Here is a 19,115-nt window from a genome sequence, read left to right on the forward strand (position 1 = left end):
AGAAGATGATAAAACAGATGACATGCTATTGTGATTCTGGCGGGGTGGGGGGGGACCATGGCAACATGTATTTAGAATGGGAAAGAACATATCCAAATGAACATTTCAGAGCACATATGTGAAGATCCACACGTAGCCCATCTAGTCAGAGTTATGCTGCTCCATCATACATGTACAGACCTTTCATCTGCGCAGCGGGGTCGTGTCATGAGCAAAAAAATGTTGATTTTTTTATTTACAAAAAGTTATATACATTGATAACAATGTTAAAATTCAATCATGTACAAGAGTAGTAAATGTTTACAGTCAGAAAAGTAATTGTATTTGCCCTCTATTTTGGCACAAAATTTAAAATATTTAATCAACATCTCTAAATGTAATACTTTTTAAACATTTTTGAAACAATAAACAGAATGATGGTTAATCTGCTGCTGGGTTACCAGCGTGCTCTGGCAAACCGCATGTTTAGGTTATCAGAGTTTAAACTAAAACTACATTTTCCTAAATCAAGTGCTTATATTTTTTCAGGGATCTCTGCCGCTATTTACAGTTAAAAGTTTTGATTCGTTTTAATACAAAATTAACAGTATGCATTTTAAAAATGGGAGTTCTATTCTCCCATGTCGTGCATTCAATTGTTGCTAATTATAGATGATCCCATGTGCTTTGGGTGTTGTGTTTTAATCAACAAAGCGAGTTGAGTTGGCCGAGATACACAATTCTATTAGCATCAAATTAACAAACTATCAGCTTGGGGTTTGGATTCATGCACAAAACAAGTCAGAGCTTCGCCCCAGTAGTAGAGACAAAAAAGTTCAACATTTTTAGTTAAACCATGAATATCGTTTACATAATTATCCCAACACAGTATATAATATGATGAATCATCAATCCAGCCAAGCTGGACGTGTTTCCCCCTGACTGGAGCCATGGGTTACGGAAGGACCCCTCTCTCCTGTCTTAGAATACATCATGTGTTGATACTCCAGTATTCTCCTGCTGTGGGGGTTCGTTGGGGGTTTATTCCTTGACTATTGGTGATGAGCAAGGAGAGGAGACAGTCTAGTCCAGTCCAGAGCAGTCTAGTCTAGTCCCAGGGCAGTCTAGTCTAGTATAGACCAGTCCAGTCCTAGGGCAGTCTAGTCCAGTCCCAGGGCAGTCTAGTCTAGTATAGACCAGTCCAGTCCTAGGGCAGTCTAGTCCAGTCCAGACCAGTCCAGTCCCAGGGCAGTCTAGTCCAGTCCAGAGCAGTCCAGTCCTAGGGCAGTCTAGTCCAGTCCAGACCAGTCCAGTCCCAGGGCAGTCTAGTCCAGTCTAGTATAGACCAGTCCAGTCCAGAGCAGTCTAGTCTAGTATAGACCAGTCCAGTCCTAGGGCAGTCTAGTCCAGTCCAGTCCAGTCCCAGGGCAGTCTAGTCCAGTCCAGTCCAGACCAGTCCAGAGCAGACTATTCTAGTCCAGAGCATTCCAGACCAGACTAGTCCAGAATAGTCCAGACTAGTCCAGTCCAGGGCACTGAGGGTCTGGCTGGCTGTATAGTCAGGAGGGAGGAGGGCGGTCAGTCTGAGCAAGGCACTATGGGACAGAGCCCTGGCGACGAGCGCCGGTCCAGCTGCTACACTTTCACATCCAGCCAGCTGGTGGCAGTGAACACCACAGATCACAATGATAACAAGCATTAATTTAATCATCATGTCCATTATCTTGAAGAGCTGAAAAAAAATATTGATTCACAAAGGGTCAGTTGTTTGTTTGTTGACAACTTGCTGCCCCCAATAATTTGCTAGGATGACGAGAGAACTTCAACTTCAGGTCAGACAGGTCAGACAGGTAGCTTCTTTCCACCCTCAAACACACCCGCACAACTCATGCCTCCCTGAGAAGTTACAGTCTCCAATACTTGTTTCTGTTTATTATGGCACACAGGATTCTCCAGCTCTCTCACAGTCCTTTAACCAACGGAGGCATGTCCACACAGAGCGCACCGGTGGCGTTGATATAATAACAGATTTTCACAGTAGAACAATAATACATACAACATAAATGCAAACTGACAACAGAGAAAAAAGAAGAAAAAAAAACACTTCTGGAAGATACATAAAATGTAATAAAAAAAAATAATAAAAAAATGTTTAGCCTTCAAGCCTGAATGCCGTCCCATATTTTAGTGACTTGAGCAGACAAGGAACTCAGGAGAGATACATCTCCACCCACCAAAAACCAACCACTGAGGAGATAATCTATTCTGTCCATGATGAACAGCGTGACCAAGACATAGCTGAGCTATAGAAGACTTTGGCTGTATGTATGTGATCAAAGAGATATGCATTCATGATTTGGACGACTCGGTCTTGATGCAGAATTTCACCCCCCCCAAAAAAAGCTCAAATTAATCAAGTCTTCACTAGAACAATGTATGTAGATAAGTAGAGCAACTATCAGATAGCTAAGTGGGTATGTTAAACTAGGAAACTGTTCATTTCAAAAAGGACATCAAACCAAACCTGATGCTTGGGGATTCTGCGCTTCTATGAAAATAAAGGGAGCAGGAACTGAACCTTTTGTGCATGATAATCACCAGTCAAATAGGTTGTAGCCATAACACCACATTCAGGCCCGATTTACACCTTCCAATAACAGCTAACATGACTATTTAAATCAAAGTTTGTGGCAATGTTTAAAAACCCTTTGAGGTTCTGCTTTACACTACACTGGGGATTCATCTACTTGGTTGTAAAGATGACTGACTCAACATGGGAGTGAAAACTTGCCGTTTGAGTTGGACCTCGTGGGATTCTATATTGTGATCGGAATCTTGTCACGGTATGATGCTGTCACAGCAGTGGTCACGGGTGGGCAGTGTCCCGGTCCTCTGATTGGGCTGCAGAGATAACGACTGATATACGGAGAGAGATGCTGTAGTGATTCCTCCAAAACGCCTGAGGTAGACTGTGGTCAAACACACAGACCAGACAACTACCAACTCATTCTGACATTTATAGCTCTACTGTTAACAAAATAGTCTGTTTTTTTACCTGACTTTCAACATTTAAAAAAACGTTTGACTAAAAAGCTAACCGGGTTTTTTTTTTTTGTACAATGACAACGATCATAATAAAATAAATAAAATATGAATTATCTATAATTTCTTAAAGATATGGTGATTTGGTCATATGTAGAGATAAACACCCACCATTTAACTATCTGGACTGGTCATATGTAGAGAGACTCCCACCAAAAGATTGGAAGAGATATATATATTTTTTAACACCTTGAATTGTCGAGAATCAAAATGGTGGTTTTAACTTGGAACGCCATTAGTAATCTGTGGACTTGCCATTCAAACCTTTACAACAGACCAACATCTTTCCCACAAAGCCCTCCCACTAGCCCGAAGTTCCCCATGGCAACAGATAGAACTTTAAGTAGCAACGGTCATATCTTTTCCAACATCTCGTCATCTCTAAACACAACTTGGTATTTACACGTATGGATTCAGCTCCCATCTAAGAGTCATATTTCTCTCCATCTGTCTAATATGCGCACACGCGCACACACACACACACACACACACACACACACACACACACACACACACACACACACACACACACACACACACACACACACATCTACTTGGTTGTAAAGATGACTGACTCAACATGGGAGTGAAACCTTGCCGTTTGAGTTGGACCTCGTGGGATTCTATATTGTGATCGCATTCTTGTCACGGTATGATGCTGTGTGTGTGTGTGTGTGTGTGTGTGTGTGTGTGTGTGTCAAATAAACAGTAACCAGCCTGTACAAATGTACATCCATCTCTCAGGTCTGTGGTTGGTAGAGAAGGCACTGGGTGGAGTCTGACGAGGTAACGGTTCCACCATCTCAGACACAGGCAGACGGGTTAACAGAGATAACTGGGCGATGATGAATGGGCGGGTTTGGTTTAATAACATCAGGCCCATTACACTGAGCTCTAAACACCAGGTTCAAAGTGCTGAGTGGATGAATGCAGACCAGATTGACTTGCCCTTAGCTCCAGTGTGTTTTTCTGTCCCTTATCGATGCTTCTGACAACAGACAAGGAGTATCGCTGCCTTAGGCTAGAGGGAGGGATAAATGTGTGTAAACCACTAATGATCGGGTTATTTGTGCTTCTCAATTGAAATGCTATGTAGACACTTCTCAATCAACCTCTGTCGTTAACACCAATGTGTGGTTTCCATCAGATAGAATGTATGTCTATGTCATTGTGTGTGTGGACTTTTAATTATTATTATTATTATTATAAGACTTAGTCTTGTGCTGGGAAAAGCTGACAGGAATGTTGTCTGTTTGGAACTTCGCAATATGACTGACAGTACCCAGACAGAAGTTAACAACTTCATGACCCGTCTTTAGATATTGGAGTGAACGGTCACAAAATGTCAACTGTGGTGTGATGTCCTCTAAAGAGGCAGGTAAAGGGATTGAGTTCAATATCTCTTACATTTAGGGTGGGAGGGAGGAAGGGTTGTGAATAAACGGGCACACGGCGAGGCCAAATAGAACGCCACGGACCACATCGTCGATAGCGGAATGTCGGGGGGGTACAGAATTTCCTGACTCAAACACTACGTGTGATAGAGGGGATGTAATAGGATTAATAGTCACAGCCCCCCCTCACCCCCACCACCACCACCACCACCCCAGCTTCGCTCCACTAACCCCAACACATACACCGTCAAACTGCTCTTCTCTCTCTCTCTGCCGCCTGCTGTAGTCTCGGAATGCAATAGGAACTTTCCAGAACGTTCCGATCAAAAGCACTCAACCCACAGTAACACGGAAAATTCCAACAGCAACCTGATTGTGACCTCCTTCCTGTTTCAGCGAGCAGTACAGCCAATAGGCTGTCAGAACTTTCTGTTGTTATGTGTGTGTGTGTGTGTGTGTGGGGGGGTGATGGTAGGGTCAGAACAAACCTAGACGTATGAGTAACACAGGGCTTGTGAAAGAGTAGAGATGATGCCAGGTAGCCACTCACGGGGCGGCAGGTAGCCTTGTGGTTAGAGCGTTGGACTAGTAACCGAAGAGTTGCAAGATCGAATCCCCGAGCTGACAAGGTAAAAATCTGTAGTTCTGCCCCTGAACAAGGAATTTAAAACACACTGTTCGTAGACCGTCATTGTAAATAAGAATTTGTTCTTAACTGACTTACCTAGTTAAATAAAAGGTAGAATACAAAAACTAAGTACTGCAGGGGATCTCTCTCTCAAGAACTGATGCTACGGGCCCTTGTCATACATCCACCTGTATAGGCTTCTGCCCCAATCTCCAGTCAGCTCAGGCTGGTTATAGAACAAATAGATGATTCTCCTCTGACCTACAACCCTACAAACGCCCCTACCAATAGAAGACGACAATGAAGCACAATCGTCACAGGACAAGACGAGCGGTCTGTCCAAGAAAGCAGACATCACATCTCTAGCCCCACTGATAATACCAACCAATCAATAGATCGTTAATGATCAACCATAGTTAAGAGAAATTAACATAGTCACATCAATGTTCAACAACAGATAACATGACGTCTAGACCATAGTTCCATCGGACAAAAAATACAACAGACAGGAAACCAAGGAGTTTCAGTTGGAGCAGATTTACCACCCAAACTCTTCCACTGACCGAAGAACAGCATTTGAAAGATGCCATGATTTTTCCAAAATGGTGGGCTGCCCTTTGATGCCGAGGAGAACTGGGTTCTCCTGAGGGTTGGACAGAGAAGTATGTGACGGTCTAAGACACAGAGTATCTATTAGTGTCATTTCCAGGGTTAGAAACATTAAGAATAAAATAAGAAAAATAATATCTTACAGGAAAGCCTCAGATGAAAACATTAAACATCAACTATTTACAAGAACATAAATATTGTATATATTATATATAAAATATTGATATTAAAAACAAAACAATATTCCATATATACTATATACAAAACCAGTCAAAAGTTTGAACACACCTACTCATTTCAGAGTTTTATTTTTTTAAACTATTTTCTAAACTGTAGAATAATAGTGAAGACATCAAAACTATTAAATAACACATACGGAATACCATAGTAACCAAACATTTCTGTTAATCAAAATATATGTTATATTTGACATTGTCCAAAGTAGCCACCCTTTGCCTTGATGACAACTCGGCACACTCTTGGCATTCTCTCAACCAGCTTCATGAGGTAGTCACCTGGAATGCATTTCAATTAATAAGTGTGACTTGTTAAAAGTTCATTTGTGGAATTTCTATCCTTCTTAATGCGTTTGAGCCAATCAGTTGTGTTGTGACAAGGTAGGAGTGGTATACAGAAGATAGCCCTATTTGGTAACAGAACAACTCAAATAAGCAAAGAGAAACAACAGTCCATCATTATAAGACATGAAGGTCAGTCAAAAAGGAACATTTCAATACCTTTTAAAGTTTCTTCAAGTGGGGTCGCAAAAATCATCAAGCGCTACGATGAAACTGGCTCTCATGAGGACCGCCATGGGAAAGGAAGACCCAGAGTTACCTCTGCTGCAGAGGATAAGTTCATTAGAGTTACTAGCCTCAGATTGCAGCCCAAATAAATGCTACAGAGTTCAAGTAAGAGACACATCTCAACATCAACTGTTCAGAGGAGACTGCGTGAATCAGGCCTTCATGGTCAAATTGCTGCAAAGAAACCACTACTAAAGGACACCAATAAGAAGAAGAGACTTGCTTGGGCCAAGAAACACGAGCAATGGACATTAGACTGGTGGAAATCTGTCCTTTGGTCTGAGGAGTGCAAATTTGAGATTTTTGGTTCTAACCGCCGTGTCTTTGTGAGATGCAGAGCAGGTGAACAGATGATCTCCGCATGTGTGGTTCCCACCATGAAGCATGGAGGTGGTGGTGCTTTGCTGGTGACACTCTCTGTGATTTATTTAGAATTCAAGGCACACTAAACCAGCATGGCTCCCACAGCATCCTGCATCGATACGCCGTCACATCTGGTTTGTGCTTAGTGGGACTATCATTTGTTTTTCAACAGGACAATGACCTCAAACACACCTCATGCTGTGTAAGGGCTATTTGACCAAGAAGGAGAGTGATGGAGTGCTGCATCAGATGACCTGGTCTTCACAATCATCCGACCTCAACCCAATTAAGATGGTTTGGGATGAGTTGGACCGCAGAGTGAAGAAAAAGCAGCCAACAACTGCTCAGCATATGTGGAAACACTTTCAAGATGGTTGGAAAAGCATTCCTCATGAAACTGGTTGAGAGAATGACAATAGTGTGCAAAGCTGTCATCAAGGCAAAGGGTGGCTACTTTGAAGGATCTCAAATATAAAATAGATTTTGAATTGTTTAACACTTTTTTGGTTACTACATGACTCCATATGTGTTATTTCATAGTTTTGATGTCTTCACTATTATTCTACAATGTAGAAAATAGTAAATATAAAGAAAATCCCCGGAATGAGTAGGTGTCTCCAAACATTTGACTGGTACTGTGTATATATATATATATATATATAAATATATATATATATTCTATACCCACTAAAATATATCAAAGCAGCAGCTATTGGTCAGTCGGAGGAACTGTTTTGTCCAACTTTAACTGTTTAAATATCCTTCAGCCATAACGAGGACACAGAAGAAATAAAACAAAGAGATGAGACAAAAAAAAAACAAATAAATTACAACTATTCACCAAACACCACAATAATCTGTGAAGTTTAGTATTCTGCAGAAAAAAAAAGAAAATAAATGTTCCTCTACAAATAGACATTTGTTCTAGGAGAGTCTATGCCGTCCCACAATTCCAAACTGTTTAGTCATTGTTCAAAGGAAAAGAACACAAGCATTGATACACTTCTCTTTGTTTATAAGCCACATATAAAAAGGCCACTATCTGAAAACATTTTCACTTGAAAATGGGACAGCCTGGGGGGGAGGAGAGATGGGACAGCCTGGGGAGGAGGAGAGATGGGACAGCCTGGGGAGGAGGAGAGATGGGACAGCCTGGGGAGGAGGAGAGATGGGACAGCCTGGGGAGGAGGAGAGATGGGACAGCCTGGGGAGGAGGAGAGATGGGACAGCCTGGGGGAGGAGAGATGGGACAGCCTGGGGAGGAGGAGAGATGGGACAGCCTGGGGAGGAGGAGAGATGGGACAGCCTGGGGAGGAGGAGAGATGGGACAGCCTGGAGAGGGAGAGGGAGAGGGAGAGGGAGAGAGGTCTGGAGCAGCCTTATGGTTCTTTAAGCTGTGTGTTCACAGTTTTTTTTTCTTTTTCCCAGCGACCAGTCCTGGAAACTTGGCAATTGTGAAAAACAAAATAAAGAGAGTAGAAAGTTGTCGTAGATGATTCTGGATAAATGCGAAAATGTCTCAACATACACCAAAACGTTTGCATCCTGTGCCGCCATGCTTGGCAGCTGTGAGGAAGAAATGAAAAAAAAAAAAGTCCTGAGATCTGTTTTTTGTGTTTTTTTTTTGAAGGGCTTCTGAAAGAGTAATACAATAAAAAATAAAAAATTAGAAAACGACAGAATCAAAGGAGCTGAAAAGAAGAGAAAATGTTAGGAAGGACTGGATCTGGGCAACGATAAGATTCGTCCGTTTTTCTTGCCACCGTTCATGTGCGTGTAGGGCACGTGTTCCTCGTAGTTTCCCCTCAGGCCTTGACTAGGTCCCTCATCTCTGGACAGACTGTCTCTGTCCTCTCTCTGGGAGTAGGACGACGGGTCCAGCGGGATGCTCTCCATGTTCTCCAGGTCCAAGTCAAACTCCTCCGTCTCCGGGAGCTTGTTCTCCTCGCTGTAGAAGAAGGACGCCTCCTGGAAACTGGGGTGAAGGTCCTCCTTTAACATCTCGATGATTTCCTGGAAGGTGGGACGCATCTTGGGGTTGTACTGCCAGCACATAGACATCAGGTTGTGGCTGAGGGAGGAGGAGAGGGAGAAAGATGAATGAACGAGAGGGAATCTATGTGCTATGTGCACAAGCAGCTCCTCTGTTAGTCCCCATTGAAACACAACTAGCCCTGGAATATTGTATGCATGTAGTCGTTGGTAACGCAAACTGTTAACCAATTCAAAATAATATACATAGTGTACTTTGTATGCTTGGTAGTAGATATCAAAGTAAAAGACAACAGATCCCACGATGCACTAAAAGTCTAGTGTTTGAGACACTTACATCCTCTGTTCACAGTTCTCTGGTCTGTCCAGGTATCCTCCGTCCATGACGAACTTGAGGACCTGCTCATTGGACAGGCCCTGGTACGGCTGCTCTGCCAGGGTACTGACCTCCCACAACACCACGCCAAACGACCTGGGGTCAGACAGACAGACATGACCGGATAGATATTATCTCAAGACAAAAAAATAAAATTAAAATAAAACAGGATGTGAATAAGGAAATAAAAGACTAGTGGCCTCAAATTCAACTCTGGACCTTGAAACCAGCTCATCTGCTTCATTTGAATTGTTTACGGGTCTGATTTAGAGCTGGGACATTTGGTGGATACAATTAATCATCAGGTAGAACAGCAAACCAGCAGTAGTCTGGATCTCGCAGGCCGTAGCTAGGGTTAGATTTGAATCCCCCCCTGGACTAGTGTAACAACAGAATAAAACAATGCTGACAGAGTTACTAGAGCCACAAAGGGGGCTGTAACAGGGGGGGGGGGGGTTCTTGCTCATCAAGAGATTGAATAGAGTGGCTGAAACAGGTCGAGTGGACAGGTCTTTATGACATCAGCGACGGCCCAGGTGTATCATCTTCCTCACCAGCAGTCTGAATGTGCGGTGAACACTCCGTCCTTGAGCGACTCAGGAGCCATCCACCTGACAGGAAGTAGACCCTTCCCTCCCTTGCGGTAGTAGTCCGTCTCGTAGATATCTCTGGTCATACCAAAGTCTGGAGAAACACAGTCGTTTATATATATTTATATATAAATATCAACCACAGACACACACACAAGCCGCTTTGCTACTATACAGCATTCTACCACTCCTGAATTATTAACCCAAGTCTCATACACCAGGCATGATTGTACTTGTTGAAACTGTACCATCACAGAGAGAATCACATGTTTGGTACCATCACAGAGAGAATCACATGTTTGGTACCATCACAGAGAGAATCACATGTTTGGTACTGTCTTAATGTACTGTACCATCACAGAGAGAATCACATGTTCGGTACCATCACAGAGAGAATCACATGTTCGGTACCATCACAGAGAGAATCACATGTTTGGTACCATCACAGAGAGAATCACATGTTTGGTACCATCACAGAGAGAATCACATGTTCGGTACCATCACAGAGAGAATCACATGTTTGGTACCATCACAGAGAGAATCACATGTTTGGTACCATCACAGAGAGAATCACATGTTCGGTACCATCACAGAGAGAATCACATGTTTGGTACCATCACAGAGAGAATCACATGTTTGGTACCATCACAGAGAGAATCACATGTTTGGTACAGTCTTAATGTACCATCACAGAGAGAATCACATGTTTGGTACCATCACAGAGAGAATCACATGTTTGGTACAGTCTTAATGTACTGTACCATCACAGAGAGAATCACATGTTTGGTACCATCACAGAGAGAATCACATGTTTGGTACCATCACAGAGAGAATCACATGTTTGGTACCATCACAGAGAGAATCACATGTTCGGTACCATCACAGAGAGAATCACATGTTTGGTACCATCACAGAGAGAATCACATGTTTGGTACCATCACAGAGAGAATCACATGTTTGGTACAGTCTTAATGTACTGTACCATCACAGAGAGAATCACATGGTTGGTACCATCACAGAGAGAATCACATGTTTGGTACCATCACAGAGAGAATCACATGTTTGGTACAGTCTTAATGTACTGTACCATCACAGAGAGAATCACATGTTTGGTACAGTCTTAATGTACTGTACCATCACAGAGAGAATCACATGTTTGGTACCATCACAGAGAGAATCACATGTTTGGTACCATCACAGAGAGAATCACATGTTTGGTACAGTCTTAATGTACTGTACCATCACAGAGAGAATCACATGTTTGGTACTGTCTTAATGTACTGTACCATCACAGAGAGAATCACATGTTCGGTACCATCACAGAGAGAATCACATGTTCGGTACAGTCTTAATGTACTGTACCATCACAGAGAGAATCACATGTTCGGTACAGTCGTAATGTACTGTACCATCACAGAGAGAATCACATGTTCGGTACCATCACAGAGAGAATCACATGTTCGGTACAGTCTTAATGTACTGTACCATCACAGAGAGAATCACATGTTCGGTACAGTCGTAATGTACTGTACCATCACAGAGAGAATCACATGTTCGGTACCATCACAGAGAGAATCACATGTTCGGTACAGTCTTAATGTACTGTACCTCCGATCTTGACTGTGTTGTCCTCAGCCACCATGCAGTTCCTGGCAGCTAGATCTCTGTGGACAAACTTCTTGGCGTTGAGGTAGGCCATGCCGTCTGCTATCTCTCCTGACATCTGAATCATCTCCTTCAGAGTGGGAGGGGGCTTCCCTGTGGGGTTACTCTCGGAGTCTGGACGGAGAGCCCGCAAGAAGCTCTTCAGATCCCCGTGGGTCATCAGCTCCATCACCACCAGAGTCGGCTGGCCCTTAGACACCACACCCAGCAGACGTACCTACAGACAGAGAGAACAGGGAGAGTTGGTCACTACACTACAGACAGAGAGAACAGAGAGAGTTGGTCACTACACTACAGACAGAGAGAACAGAGAGATTTAGTCACTACACTACAGACAGAGAGAACAGGGAGAGTTGGTCACTACACTACAGACAGAGAGAACAGGGAGATTTAGTCACTACACTACAGACAGAGAGAACAGGGAGATTTAGTCACTACACTACAGACAGAGAGAACAGGGAGATTTAGTCACTACACTACAGACAGAGAAACAGGGAGATTTAGTCACTACACTACAGACAGAGAGAACAGAGAGATTTAGTCACTACACTACAGACAGAGAGAACAGGGAGAGTTGGTCACTACACTACAGACAGAGAGAACAGGGAGATTTAGTCACTACACTACAGACAGAGAGAACAGGGAGAGTTGGTCACTACACTACAGACAGAGAGAACAGGGAGAGTTGGTCACTACACTACAGACAGAGAGAACAGAGAGAGTTGGTCACTACACTACAGACAGAGAGAACAGGGAGATTTAGTCACTACACTACAGACAGAGAGAACAGGGAGAGTTGGTCACTACACTACAGACAGAGAGAACAGGGAGATTTAGTCACTACACTACAGACAGAGAGAACAGGGAGATTTGGTCACTACACTACAGACAGAGAGAACAGGGAGATTTAGTCACTACACTACAGACAGAGAGAACAGGGAGAGTTGGTCACTACACTACAGACAGAGAGAACAGGGAGATTTAGTCACTACACTACAGACAGAGAGAACAGGGAGAGTTGGTCACTACACTACAGACAGAGAGAACAGGAGATTTAGTCACTACACTACAGACAGAGAGAACAGGGAGAGTTGGTCACTACACTACAGACAGAGAGAACAGGGAGATTTAGTCACTACACTACAGACAGAGAGAACAGGAGATTTAGTCACTACACTACAGACAGAGAGAACAGGGAGATTTAGTCACTACACTACAGACAGAGAGAACAGGGAGAGTTGGTCACTACACTACAGACAGAGAGAACAGGGAGATTTAGTCACTACACTACAGACAGAGAGAACAGGGAGATTTAGTCACTACACTACAGACAGAGAGAACAGGGAGATTTAGTCACTACACTACAGACAGAGAGAACAGGGAGATTTAGTCACTACACTACAGACAGAGAGAACAGGGAGAGTTGGTCACTACACTACAGACAGAGAGAACAGGGAGAGTTGGTCACTACACTACAGACAGAGAGAACAGGGAGAGTTGGTCACTACACTACAGACAGAGAGAACAGGGAGAGTTGGTCACTACACTACAGACAGAGAGAACAGAGAGTTGGTCACTACACTACAGACAGAGAGAACAGGGAGATTTAGTCACTACACTACAGACAGAGAGAACAGAGAGAGTTGGTCACTACACTACAGACAGAGAGAACAGGGAGAGTTGGTCACTACACTACAGACAGAGAGAACAGGGAGAGTTGGTCACTACACTACAGACAGAGAGAACAGGGAGATTTAGTCACTACACTACAGACAGAGAGAACAGAGAGAGTTGGTCACTACACTACAGACAGAGAGAACAGGGAGATTTAGTCACTACACTACAGACAGAGAGAACAGGGAGAGTTGGTCACTACACTACAGACAGAGAGAACAGGGAGATTTAGTCACTACACTACAGACAGAGAGAACAGGGAGATTTAGTCACTACACTACAGACAGAGAGAATTAGTCACTACACTACAGACAGAGAGAATTAGTCACTACACTACAGACAGAGAGAACAGGGAGATTTAGTCACTACACTACAGACAGAGAGAACAGGGAGAGTTGGTCACTACACTACAGACAGAGAGAACAGGGAGATTTAGTCACTACACTACAGACAGAGAGAACAGGGAGATTTAGTCACTACACTACAGACAGAGAGAACAGGGAGATTTAGTCACTACACTACAGACAGAGAGAACAGGGAGATTTAGTCACTACACTACAGACAGAGAGAACAGGGAGATTTAGTCACTACACTACAGACAGAGAGAACAGGGAGATTTAGTCACTACACTACAGACAGAGAGAACAGGGAGATTTAGTCACTACACTACAGACAGAGAGAACAGGAGATTTAGTCACTACACTACAGACAGAGAGAACAGGGAGATTTAGTCACTACACTACAGACAGAGAGAACAGGGAGATTTAGTCACTACACTACAGACAGAGAGAACAGGGAGAGTTGGTCACTACACTACAGACAGAGAGAACAGGGAGATTTAGTCACTACACTACAGACAGAGAGAACAGGGAGATTTAGTCACTACACTACAGACAGAGAGAACAGGGAGATTTAGTCACTACACTACAGACAGAGAGAACAGGAGATTTAGTCACTACACTACAGACAGAGAGAACAGGGAGATTTAGTCACTACACTACAGACAGAGAGAACAGGGAGATTTAGTCACTACACTACAGACAGAGAGAACAGGGAGATTTAGTCACTACACTACAGACAGAGAGAACAGGGAGATTTAGTCACTACACTACAGACAGAGAGAACAGGGAGAGTTGGTCACTACACTACAGACAGAGAACAGGGAGATTTAGTCACTACACTACAGACAGAGAGAACAGGGAGATTTAGTCACTACACTACAGACAGAGAGAACAGGGAGATTTAGTCACTACACTACAGACAGAGAGAACAGGGAGATTTAGTCACTACACTACAGACAGAGAGAACAGGGAGATTTAGTCACTACACTACAGACAGAGAGAACAGGGAGATTTAGTCACTACACTACAGACAGAGAGAACAGGGAGATTTAGTCACTACACTACAGACAGAGAGAACAGGGAGATTTAGTCACTACACTACAGACAGAGAGAACAGGGAGAGTTGGTCACTACACTACAGACAGAGAGAACAGGGAGAGTTGGTCACTACACTACAGACAGAGAGAACAGGGAGATTTAGTCACTACACTACAGACAGAGAGAACAGAGAGAGTTGGTCACTACACTACAGACAGAGAGAACAGGGAGAGTTGGTCACTACACTACAGACAGAGAAACAGGGAGAGTTGGTCACTACACTACAGACAGAGAGAACAGGGAGAGTTGGTCACTACACAACAGACAGAGAGAACAGAGAGAGTTGGTCACTACACTACAGACAGAGAGAACAGGGAGATTTAGTCACTACACTACAGACAGAGAGAACAGGGAGAGTTGGTCACTACACTACAGACAGAGAGAACAGGGAGAGTTGGTCACTACACTACAGACAGAGAGAACAGGGAGAGTTGGTCACTACACTACAGACAGAGAGAACAGGGAGATTTAGTCACTACACTACAGACAGAGAGAACAGGGAGAGTTGGTCACTACACTACAGACAGAGAGAACAGGGAGATTTAGTCACTACACTACAGACAGAGAGAACAGGGAGAGTTGGTCACTACACTACAGACAGAGAGAACAGGGAGATTTAGTCACTACACTACAGACAGAGAGAACAGGGAGATTTAGTCACTACACTACAGACAGAGAGAACAGGGAGATTTAGTCACTACACTACAGACAGAGAGAACAGAGAGATTTAGTCACTACACTACAGACAGAGAGAACAGGGAGAGTTGGTCACTACACTACAGACAGAGAGAACAGGGAGATTTAGTCACTACACTACAGACAGAGAGAACAGGGAGAGTTGGTCACTACACTACAGACAGAGAGAACAGGGAGAGTTGGTCACTACACTACAGACAGAGAGAACAGAGAGAGTTGGTCACTACACTACAGACAGAGAGAACAGGGAGATTTAGTCACTACACTACAGACAGAGAGAACAGGGAGAGTTGGTCACTACACTACAGACAGAGAGAACAGGGAGATTTAGTCACTACACTACAGACAGAGAACAGGGAGAGTTGGTCACTACACTACAGACAGAGAGAACAGGGAGATTTAGTCACTACACTACAGACAGAGAGAACAGGGAGAGTTGGTCACTACACTACAGACAGAGAGAACAGGGAGATTTAGTCACTACACTACAGACAGAGAGAACAGGGAGAGTTGGTCACTACACTACAGACAGAGAGAACAGGGAGATTTAGTCACTACACTACAGACAGAGAGAACAGGGAGAGTTGGTCACTACACTACAGACAGAGAGAACAGGGAGATTTAGTCACTACACTACAGACAGAGAGAACAGGGAGATTTAGTCACTACACTACAGACAGAGAGAACAGGGAGATTTAGTCACTACACTACAGACAGAGAGAACAGGGAGAGTTGGTCACTACACTACAGACAGAGAGAACAGGGAGATTTAGTCACTACACTACAGACAGAGAGAACAGGGAGATTTAGTCACTACACTACAGACAGAGAGAACAGGGAGATTTAGTCACTACACTACAGACAGAGAGAACAGGGAGATTTAGTCACTACACTACAGACAGAGAGAACAGGGAGAGTTGGTCACTACACTACAGACAGAGAGAACAGGGAGAGTTGGTCACTACACTACAGACAGAGAGAACAGGAGAGTTGGTCACTACACTACAGACAGAGAGAACAGGGAGAGTTGGTCACTACACTACAGACAGAGAGAACAGAGAGAGTTGGTCACTACACTACAGACAGAGAGAACAGGGAGATTTAGTCACTACACTACAGACAGAGAGAACAGAGAGAGTTGGTCACTACACTACAGACAGAGAGAACAGGGAGAGTTGGTCACTACACTACAGACAGAGAGAACAGGGAGAGTTGGTCACTACACTACAGACAGAGAGAACAGGGAGATTTAGTCACTACACTACAGACAGAGAGAACAGAGAGAGTTGGTCACTACACTACAGACAGAGAGAACAGGGAGATTTAGTCACTACACTACAGACAGAGAGAACAGGGAGAGTTGGTCACTACACTACAGACAGAGAGAACAGGGAGATTTAGTCACTACACTACAGACAGAGAGAACAGGGAGATTTAGTCACTACACTACAGACAGAGAGAATTAGTCACTACACTACAGACAGAGAGAATTAGTCACTACACTACAGACAGAGAGAACAGGGAGATTTAGTCACTACACTACAGACAGAGAGAACAGGGAGAGTTGGTCACTACACTACAGACAGAGAGAACAGGAGATTTAGTCACTACACTACAGACAGAGAGAACAGGGAGATTTAGTCACTACACTACAGACAGAGAGAACAGGGAGATTTAGTCACTACACTACAGACAGAGAGAACAGGGAGATTTAGTCACTACACTACAGACAGAGAGAACAGGGAGATTTAGTCACTACACTACAGACAGAGAGAACAGGGAGATTTAGTCACTACACTACAGACAGAGAGAACAGGGAGATTTAGTCACTACACTACAGACAGAGAGAACAGGGAGATTTAGTCACTACACTACAGACAGAGAGAACAGGGAGATTTAGTCACTACACTACAGACAGAGAGAACAGGGAGATTTAGTCACTACACTACAGACAGAGAGAACAGGGAGAGTTGGTCACTACACTACAGACAGAGAGAACAGGAGATTTAGTCACTACACTACAGACAGAGAGAACAGGGAGATTTAGTCACTACACTACAGACAGAGAGAACAGGGAGATTTAGTCACTACACTACAGACAGAGAGAACAGGGAGATTTAGTCACTACACTACAGACAGAGAGAACAGGGAGATTTAGTCACTACACTACAGACAGAGAGAACAGGGAGATTTAGTCACTACACTACAGACAGAGAGAACAGGGAGATTTAGTCACTACACTACAGACAGAGAGAACAGGGAGATTTAGTCACTACACTACAGACAGAGAGAACAGGGAGAGTTGGTCACTACACTACAGACAGAGAGAACAGGGAGATTTAGTCACTACACTACAGACAGAGAGAACAGGGAGATTTAGTCACTACACTACAGACAGAGAGAACAGGGAGATTTAGTCACTACACTACAGACAGAGAGAACAGGGAGATTTAGTCACTACACTACAGACAGAGAGAACAGGGAGATTTAGTCACTACACTACAGACAGAGAGAACAGGGAGATTTAGTCACTACACTACAGACAGAGAGAACAGGGAGATTTAGTCACTACACTACAGACAGAGAGAACAGGGAGATTTAGTCACTACACTACAGACAGAGAGAACAGGGAGATTTAGTCACTACACTACAGACAGAGAGAACAGGGAGATTTAGTCACTACACTACAGACAGAGAGAACAGGGAGATTTAGTCACTACACTACAGACAGAGAGAACAGGGAGAGTTGGTCACTACACTACAGACAGAGAGAACAGGGAGAGTTGGTCACTACACTACAGACAGAGAGAACAGGGAGATTTAGTCACTACACTACAGACAGAGAGAACAGGGAGAGTTGGTCACTACACTACAGACAGAGAGAACAGGGAGATTTAGTCACTACACTACAGACAGAGAGAACAGGGAGATTTAGTCACTACACTACAGACAGAGAGAACAGGGAGAGTTGGTCACTACACTACAGACAGAGAGAACAGGGAGATTTAGTCACTACACTACAGACAGAGAGAACAGGGAGATTTAGTCACTACACTACAGACAGAGAGAACAGGGAGAGTTGGTCACTACACTACAGACAGAGAGAACAGGGAGATTTAGTCACTACACTACAGACAGAGAGAACAGGGAGAGTTGGTCACTACACTACAGACAGAGAGAACAGGGAGATTTAGTCACTACACTACAGACAGAGAGAACAGGGAGAGTTGGTCACTACACTACAGACAGAGAGAACAGGGAGATTTAGTCACTACACTACAGACAGAGAGAACAGGGAGAGTTGGTCACTACACTACAGACAGAGAGAACAGGGAGAGTTGGTCACTACACTACAGACAGAGAGAACAGGGAGATTTAGTCACTACACTACAGACAGAGAGAACAGAGAGAGTTGGTCACTACACTACAGACAGAGAGAACAGGGAGAGTTGGTCACTACACTACAGACAGAGAGAACAGGGAGAGTTGGTCACTACACTACAGACAGAGAGAACAGGGAGAGTTGGTCACTACACAACAGACAGAGAGAACAGAGAGAGTTGGTCACTACACTACAGACAGAGAGAACAGGGAGATTTAGTCACTACACTACAGACAGAGAGAACAGGGAGAGTTGGTCACTACACTACAGACAGAGAGAACAGGGAGAGTTGGTCACTACACTACAGACAGAGAGAACAGGGAGAGTTGGTCACTACACTACAGACAGAGAGAACAGAGAGATTTAGTCACTACACTACAGACAGAGAGAACAGGGAGAGTTGGTCACTACACTACAGAC

The 19,115-nt window shown here is 43.7% G+C and overlaps 1 protein-coding gene across 1 annotated transcript in view; it reads right to left on the bottom strand.

The window, feature by feature from the left end:
- Positions 1-217: 217 nt before the first annotated feature.
- LOC118377063 (insulin receptor-like) overlaps positions 218-19,115 on the bottom strand; it is a 101,392-nt gene continuing 82,494 nt past the window's right edge. Inside the window, exons 16-19 of the mRNA XM_052524580.1 lie at positions 11,448-11,721; positions 9,804-9,933; positions 9,211-9,345; positions 218-8,952 (exon numbers count right to left, since the gene is read on the bottom strand). Coding sequence (XP_052380540.1) covers positions 8,592-8,952; positions 9,211-9,345; positions 9,804-9,933; positions 11,448-11,721 — 900 coding nt within the window. The 3' untranslated portion in view covers positions 218-8,591. The remainder of the gene's footprint in view (positions 8,953-9,210; positions 9,346-9,803; positions 9,934-11,447; positions 11,722-19,115) is intronic.

The sequence above is a fragment of the Oncorhynchus keta genome, chromosome 1 (genome assembly GCF_023373465.1).
Source record: "Oncorhynchus keta strain PuntledgeMale-10-30-2019 chromosome 1, Oket_V2, whole genome shotgun sequence".
Lineage (NCBI taxonomy): Eukaryota > Metazoa > Chordata > Actinopteri > Salmoniformes > Salmonidae > Oncorhynchus > Oncorhynchus keta.